Genomic DNA, 7,826 nt, shown 5'->3' with positions numbered 1-7,826 from the left:
AATGAATCCACAGAGCAACCCTGGGGAAAAGGTACTATTATGGTCTACATTTCACAGACCAGGACACAGAGATACTAGAAGAAACTTGTCCAAGATCACAGTGGAGGAACTGAGATTCAAACTGTGCCCTAACTAGAGCTGGGCTCTCAAACCACTGTAAGAACTGATCATCAGTCTTAAATATCAGCCTTCCTTCCCAGCAATAAACTGAATTACTTACAGTCAACTATATCTGCCTTTCTGCCACTTAATTCAAAGCTATTTTTTTTCCAAATAACAATAAAAATCCAGAACTGAAACCCATGTGGTCAAACTGTAGAAACAGTGGCAATTTCTTTCCTACTTAAAAACAGTACTGTCCACAACAGAAACCTTACAAAGTTCTAAAGCGGGTTAAAGATTTCTACCTCATATAAAAATCACATTATAACCTTTTAATACATGATGTTGGTATTTAGGGGAAGAAAAACTACATGAAAACAAATGGATGTAAATAATCTGGCTTTATTTAGCATGCCAATACAATTTACTCTGGTAATAAATTAATACATAGTTATCAAAAATGTTGGGTGCTTTCCAATAAAAAGGTTTCTGACTGTGTACACTAAAGTATATGCAGAATCCTTTGACATGGAGTTACTGAAGAATGGAGTGTCTTTCTCTGTAATTCATCTTCAGATCGTGTTTAGTTTAAAAAGGTTTCAATTACCATTCTGGCTCCTGCAAACTATGAAGCCTGAAATTATAGTACTGAGTTTCAAAATACCCTGATCCAGTCTCCTAATTGTATGGATGAGGAATCCACTGGCCTTGCCAAAGATTACAAAGCTAGCAAGAGACAGAGCCTAGATTACAACTCAGTCCTCAGAGGGGCTCTGAAATGTCTGTGAAGCTAAACAAGGCATATACACCACACCGAACTCGAGTCATATCTGCAAGACCCTGGTTTTACTTTCTGCTTAACACAGGATTAAATCCTGATGTGTTCTTTTGCGGTTAACAGATTTAGCAACTCAGGTGCTTTGGAAATGAAATCACTCCCGTTATCAGATTATCACCGATCGCCAGTGCCGTTGGCTTTTCTCCTGGGACGTTAGGACTTGGGCAACTTTTCTTCCTGCTCTTCTACGCTCACAGTAGAAGTGACATCAGGGATGTCTGTTCTTGTTTGAAATTCATCATCAGTTATCAGTATCTACAAAAGCATCAGATCTGAGTAAGGGACAGTTCGTTTCTCTCTGTAGCTCATCCCCACCGGTCAGCACACACCCTGCTCTGTTCACCTGAGCCATCACTCGTTCCAAAGCAACTGTGGATTACTTCTGGGGTGTCAGTGTCCCAAATAGCGATGAGATTTCTCAACACATCAATGTGCCGTATGCTTCACATAATGTACCAAGCAGTTCTGGCATACAGTTTTTGGTGATTTATGTCTCAGCCTAATGGCTTCACATAGCCATGCTGTTGGCAGGGGAAAAAAGGCCACTGGCCTGTTTTAATTTAAACCCCCAATGAGTGTGCTGCACATTTATCAGTTAGTAATGAAATGCTCACACACTGGCAAGCTATTTTTCTCTCTAATTGCAGAAGCCATTCACAGAGCAACCCACCAGACATAGGTGAGTTTAACTTTATGTACACACAGCAGAGGTGTGTATATAAAGGGAATTTTGGAATTTCCGTGCAAGTGGTTCTATTTCTTGTTATTCTCAGGGCTGTAGCAAAGGAAGACCCATAGCCTATCTTTGTATGTTTCTTTTTCTCCAGGGCAAGAGTGAATGTCTGATGTGGCTGCAGCTTATAGAGGCTTATTAGATGTGCCCTCAGGGGCATATCTAATTGGAACAGGCATCTCGTTTTTAAGTTCCTCCTCAGCAAATACAAGAGTTGCTGTCGAAGCTTCACCTTTTAGGACTAGTAACTCGATTTGGTGGTAATGCTGAAAGCAGGTACGCTAGCCATGAAGACTTGACATTAACCCCTACCTAGAGTGAAATTTCATTAGCCTTATCTAAAAACAAATACACACACAAGAACCCAGATACAGAAATGTTACTTGCTCTGTTCTCACAAAACCACTCGAGCAGTTAATCTACTAAAAGTAGGCATATTTTTCTCCTCTCCTTCTGCTACCAATTTCACTTTCTTTGGCTGTTTTTCTTTTTATCTTGTCCTGATTTTCAAGGAACATGCAGAATATTGATAAGGAAATTCCATATTCTTTGACCATTTCACTTTTTGACTTTTCTTCTTAACTCACTAATTTTTAACTCTGGAAAAATTGTGAGCTCAGTATATTTTCTCTTTAACACCATGACCAGAACCCAGTGTATGAAGTATAATGGAAATGACATGCTTAACAGAACACAGACATCTGACTCATGGCCAGCTCTTGAAAACTGGCCTGGCCAACTGAAGGTACAGTCCCAACCTACTAAAGGCAACTGATTTCCTTCAGTTTAGAACAGCAGAGCTGATGTCAAACTACAAAGAAAGGGCTGATTTTAATAATCTTAATAACCAACTAAAAAATAAAATCTTTTTTTAAATTAAAGAATCCTAATGACTTTGAGGTAGATGAAGCTGTTGTCAGATAATGAAGTAATTAGGTGTAAGATACAAAAATAACAAAACTGAGCAAAAGAAAGCACTGATTTGAAATTATCTTCTTTTAAGTTTGGATGGAAAATTAAGAGCCCATCCAATTCAAAGTTCTAGGCACAAAATCCGGGTATGTCATGTGGTGGACTTGCTTCTTCAACTGGAGATGAACTTGGCAGCTGATGGAAAGAATCCACACTCTATGGAACAGCAAACTACAAAATGACTGTCCCCATGAAGAAGCCAGTGACTTTGCATTTTTCCAATTTGGCTCATTCCCCAAAGTTCAGGCTTTGGAATCCTAAAGTCTTCTTCAGCATTTAACTAGCTCTTTGTTGGTGGAAGGGGCCGAGACTGTCTCTCCACACATAAACTGATCCTAAGACAGAACAAGAAATTATATTAATCACGGAGTGTCTGTGTCACAGATGCATCAATGGTAAACTCATTTTGTTACAGGATCAATCCAGCTCTGTTAATCTAAGTTTTTCCTTTGCTCTATCACTTCATTCTTGTTCAATGAGTCAATGCCAGCACCAGAATCATAATCTTAAAAGTGTATCAGTTTTTAGTCCTGAATTCATATTTAATGCACCTTATCTTATAAACAAACATGTCCCTCGTCACTACAGAGCACCCACTTCTCAGAAATCACATTTATAAAACAGACATCGCACCTTTTAAGTTTCTGTATTAATTACTATTTGCACTACTACTTCTCCACTTCAATATTTGGTCACTCACATACCTGCCCTCTTCAAAGTAATTACATTTTTCAACTAAAGGGATAGCTCTTTATGTTTCCCAACATAGATAACCTGCAAATTAGCTATTTTGTAAATGAAGTTCAATCTCTGATGATTTAGCCTGGCTTACGCCAGCCAGCCCAGGAAACCTCTGTCTCCCAGGTCACCCCTCATCTCCTGCAGTCTGATCCCCGTAAGGATCAGCCTGTATTCTGTCCCTATCGATCTCTGACTCCTGCCCAGCACCTGGAGCCCTCCCACTGTGTTCTTTGGAGTTTATGGTCCACCACCAACACGATGCTCCATATTCTTTAAAATGGCCCTGTGCCTTCTTGCTCTAACACAAGGTTCTCAAGGGGTAGCGGGGAGGAGGCGTTGCTTTTGTCTCTGGGGATATTTGATAATGTGTGGAGACATTCTGGGTTGACATACTGCGGGGTGCTACTGGCATCTAATGGGTAGAGGTCAGGGATGCTACTAAACAGCCTACAGTACGTGATCACCCGATTTAAAATTGCAATCTCTTCTCATACCAGCACTCCTGCTCACCCTTACCCTGTTTTCTTTTTGTTCCAGAACACATTTAAATGCAAGAATAAATCAGTAAACCTCTTAAGTGTAGTCTAAATTATAGCCTGCTTATGTCATGAGGCTAAGTGCCTTGTTCCCCCACCTTGCCTATACTCATTTTAGAGTTCATCCTTAAGAATGTTAAGCTCTGTTATATGACAATTATATCTCAAAAACAACAACAACAAAAACAAAAAACAAAACCCAGAAAAAAGAATGTTAAGCTTCTTACTTATGATGTTAAGATTCCATTCAAAGTACTGATCAAAAGTTGGGGTGGAGGTGGGTATTTATTTTGTTTTCTATTGTCAATATCCTTGGGTGAAAACAGCAGGACAACTAAAGACTAAAACGAAAATTGTAAAATTGCAACTATGACTTACATCTCAAACAAGATAATGCAGAGTTCAATGTATAAACCAGGTAAGAGATACTATACAAATGTTCCCTCAAAATAAGTCCAAGAGCTCTAAACAATTTTAATTACTTATTAAGTAAGGGAGGAATAAAGACTGTCAATTAAATAATCTTTATAATTATTTTCCTCTATTTAATAAGTAATCATAATATTCACTAGATACAGAACAGTTTTCTTTATTGCCTTCTCCAAAGCTAAAAGAGTTAATCAATTTGAGCTTTTAAAATTTTAATTTACTACACACCTGCTTATTAATGGTTTTTAAAATTTGTTTTAAAAAACATAGCATTTACCTAACACAAGATTAGAAAACATTCTACACCTACCTATCACAGGCAGACTACTCTAGGTCCCTGCAACCCTCCCCCCACCTTTTAAAATCTGACTCCTTACTTTGTCATAAATCACTTTTATAATGAGAGAGCAGCTAGGGCACGTTGCCACGTCTTCCCCATTCTCCAAATCTTCCTATAACAAAATCGAACACCGCATGGTCAGCACAGTCTTCTCTTGGCGATCTCCTTCTCCCAAACCCTCCCACCTCTGTGGGCAAGCTCCTTTGAGGCTGACCTCCCCACAAGGCACGTGAGGACCAAAAGCATCTTCCAAGAGAAATGCCAGCCCCACTCTTCCCTGGAAGCGTCACTTGGGATAAACACCCAGGAGGGTGAGTCAAGGTTCAGTCGCCTCAAAACCCCCGGGAACACAAAAACACATACCTTCCTCCAAAGGAGTATCCCAGGAAGTGGAAGCTTAAGTTGGGGAGGATGGCGCCATCCACACCCTCCCCTCCCCGCTCCGGCCCGACTAAAGGCCAGAACTAAGTGCCCGCCGACAGCGCAGAGTATCAACTTTGGGGGGATTCAGAAACGGATAAAAAAGGGCGTGGATAACTGTGAGCCGTGTGGATCGGCGGCAGGAACTCGGCAAAGCGAAAGCGCGCCTGCTCCGAGGAGTCGCCGGGCGGGGCTCCGAGGAGTCGCCGGGAGGGACCCCGAGTTACCTTGGTGATACAGAAGTTATCTCCACACGGGCAGGGATAGAAGTACGTCTCCGAGTCCTCGTCATATTGGAAGTCCTCGATCTCCACCTCGTCGTGAAACACCGCCATCGTTACTGGGGCCAGCAGAGGTCTGTCACCTCCACCGTCCGACCCAGGCCGGGGCCGGTCCAACTTCTAGGGCGCCGGCCCAGCCGGGCGTCGTAACCGTGCACCGGCGCAGGAATGACCGCTTCCGGCTCAGAGACATTGACGCAACTCAGGGTTTCAGGCCAAATGGGTGACCGGGTAGCGGTCACCATGGAGATGGAGGAGCTAGGGGGAGGAGACACGGGCGGACGGCGGTGGCTGCTCCGCGAGGTCGCGCCCCGCCCCGCCCATCGGACGGCAGCGACCAATAATATGTGGAGTTCGCTCGCGCGGCTGCTGCGTCACGTGGGGGAACACCGGAAGCTCTCCGGCGCCGGGGGCGGAGCTTGTACCTATTCTGAGAGCTGAGTCCCAGTGGCGGCGGCGGCCTGGAGGTAGCTTGTTGAGGGGGTTGTTACCTGCCTCACGTCCGCGGGCCTTAGAGAGGCCTTAACTAGACCCCGCAGCGGGCGGCGGCCGGCCTAGGTAGCGTCGACCCTGCCCCTCGGCGACGCTGCGGAAAAGCAGGCGCGCTTTGTGAGTCTGAGGCGGCGGCGGGAACTGCTCAGACTCCGGAACGTCCCTCCCTGCCTCCCCGGTGACTGACGAAAAGCTCCCTTGGAATAGTGATTTCACCGAGTGACCGTGAGCTCTGGGCGACGCGTAGCTTGTAGTTCTGGCTGCACTCGGCTATTCAGGTACATCCCCGCCTCTTCCTCACCCTAGATTGTCTTCAAATGCCCTAAATTGTGTTGTCGAAAGGACCAAGCAAGATCTGTTACGCAGGTTGAGTTCTAGTTCTGTGTTTGCCAAGCATGTATTGATAATATTATATGACTACGATCAGGTGTTTCGCTAAGTATAATTCTTCCATCAACCCTGGGTCTTTAGATGTTATTCCATATTATTAATCTTTAAACTGAGATACAGAGAGTCAGGTATCTTGACCAAAATCACACAACTAGGAAATGAAGAGCCTGTCTGTCCCCAAGCCTATGAACAAATTACTTAACTTGCGTGAACCACAGTTTCTTCTTTGTAAAAGAAATGGCATCAGCATGCAGAGTTACTACCATGAGGCCTTTGTATACCTTAATGGGAAATGCAGATAAAACGTGATTTGTCTCGAAAGCAGCACTAGTGCCTGTCTTGGTAAAACGGGGTTTCATGGGAGTATGTCTCCATTACTAGGCATTTATTCAAATCTTGGTAGAGAAGGAATGCAGTGAGAAAACCACTATTTAGAAGCAGATCTGAGCTCAGAAGATGACCGTTGGGAACTAACTCTGGGGCTGGACATTTACATTCTTTGGGCCTTATTTACTCTTCTGACTAAAAGAGGGTTGGATTAGAGATGATTTACAAGATTCCTTTCAGATCCAACATTCTACTTTTGCGTGGAAATTATGAGTTTTACTTGGTTCAGCAATCACATATACGATATTCGGTTTATATTTATATAATACATATGCATAATATACACATGTACACATCCTTATGCTTATTTATGTACACGTGCTCCGACGTTTGCATGAAGTTATCAATTTTGTGCACGCTGAAGTTCCACCTGGTTTAGCCCTTTTAAAGCTTGAAAACCTAAAGGCAGAGGGGTCTTTGGGAGAAAATTTAGAAATTATGTTAAAGGGATTTGTAGAAGATTATTTCAGAGGCTTCACCAACATTCTATTTTACCTAATTGGAGATCTACCCAGGAGTTAGGAAACATTTGCTAAACTTGTTGAGGGTTAACTGGGATGGTTCTGCTCTGAGCAAAGGAGAAAGCCCACATAGCTCAGAGCCCACATAGCTCAGAGGCTGCTCCCTGAATCTTTGCAGACACGGATACTTCCCAGGTAGCCTCTTGGAGACAGGAGGACAGAGAGTCTCCAGTGTTTATTCTGTAGTCCCAGTGATCATTTTGAGGTTGGGAACTTTCTTTAGTTCTTCAGTGCTTCTGAGCATAAGTACCTACAAAATAAAGGTGAGCCATTTTTGAATGTACAGAAATGGGTGCAGTCATATTTGGTTCATGGAACTATAAATTGGTAGACCTTTTAGAAAACAGTTTGGATCTATCAAAAACAATTTGCTGGGGAATCTTAAAATCTGAGGTTTGTGATCCTAAAAGTTTCAGGAGTCGTTGGGTAATTTTTCTTCATAATTTCCTTGTAATTTTCCAACTTTTCTTTGAGTGTGTATTACCTCAAATGGAAAAAGAAAAATGAATGAACCACTTATTAATAGTAATTGACACTGTGTGCCAGGCCCTGTACCAAATGGTTTACATGCATCATGTCATTGAAACAGCCCAGTGAGGTATAGGTATCATTAATCCCATCTTCAACATTGGGAAACCTGAGCT

At 42.7% G+C, this 7,826-nt stretch overlaps 2 protein-coding genes across 4 annotated transcripts in view; one reads left to right on the top strand and one right to left on the bottom strand.

The window, feature by feature from the left end:
* Positions 1-484: 484 nt before the first annotated feature.
* DPH3 (diphthamide biosynthesis 3) lies at positions 485-5,588 on the bottom strand. Of its 2 annotated transcripts, XM_036850386.1 has the most exons (3): positions 5,339-5,572; positions 4,729-4,803; positions 485-2,980 (listed from the first exon to the last, which is right to left on the bottom strand). In XM_036850386.1, the coding sequence occupies exons 1-3, from the start codon at positions 5,444-5,446 to the stop codon at positions 2,915-2,917; spliced, it is 249 nt and encodes an 82-aa protein (XP_036706281.1). In that variant the 5' UTR covers positions 5,447-5,572; the 3' UTR covers positions 485-2,914. The 2 variants fall into 2 exon arrangements, with proteins under 2 accessions (XP_036706281.1, XP_036706282.1); XM_036850387.1 differs by lacking the exon at positions 4,729-4,803 and having other exon boundaries at positions 5,339-5,588.
* A 218-nt stretch (positions 5,589-5,806) lies between these two features.
* The window catches only part of OXNAD1 (oxidoreductase NAD binding domain containing 1), a 55,783-nt gene continuing 53,763 nt past the window's right edge, over positions 5,807-7,826 (top strand). Inside the window, exon 1 of one of the 2 annotated variants that reach the window (XM_036850384.1) lies at positions 5,807-6,162. The gene's annotated coding sequence lies outside the window, so the exon portion shown is untranslated. The remainder of the gene's footprint in view (positions 6,163-7,826) is intronic. The other variant, XM_036850385.1, reaches the window with a different exon arrangement.

Source organism: Balaenoptera musculus, chromosome 4 (genome assembly GCF_009873245.2).
Source record: "Balaenoptera musculus isolate JJ_BM4_2016_0621 chromosome 4, mBalMus1.pri.v3, whole genome shotgun sequence".
NCBI lineage: Eukaryota > Metazoa > Chordata > Mammalia > Artiodactyla > Balaenopteridae > Balaenoptera > Balaenoptera musculus.
The sequence above is the reverse complement of the archived record's forward strand: the minus strand, read 5'-3'. Positions and strand labels throughout refer to the sequence as shown.

Bases quoted from the DNA above. Each gene is read 5' to 3' on its own strand.
- DPH3 (XM_036850386.1), bottom strand. From the start codon at position 5,446: ATGGCGGTGTTTCACGACGAGGTGGAGATCGAGGACTTCCAATATGAC. The intron at 4,804-5,338 runs GTAACTCGGGGT...ATTTTGTTATAG, and splicing joins ATAACTTCTGTATCACCAAG to GAAGATTTGGAGAATGGGGA. The intron at 2,981-4,728 runs GTAAGGAGTCAG...GTTCTGTCTTAG, and splicing joins TAAAAGTGATTTATGACAAA to GATCAGTTTATGTGTGGAGA.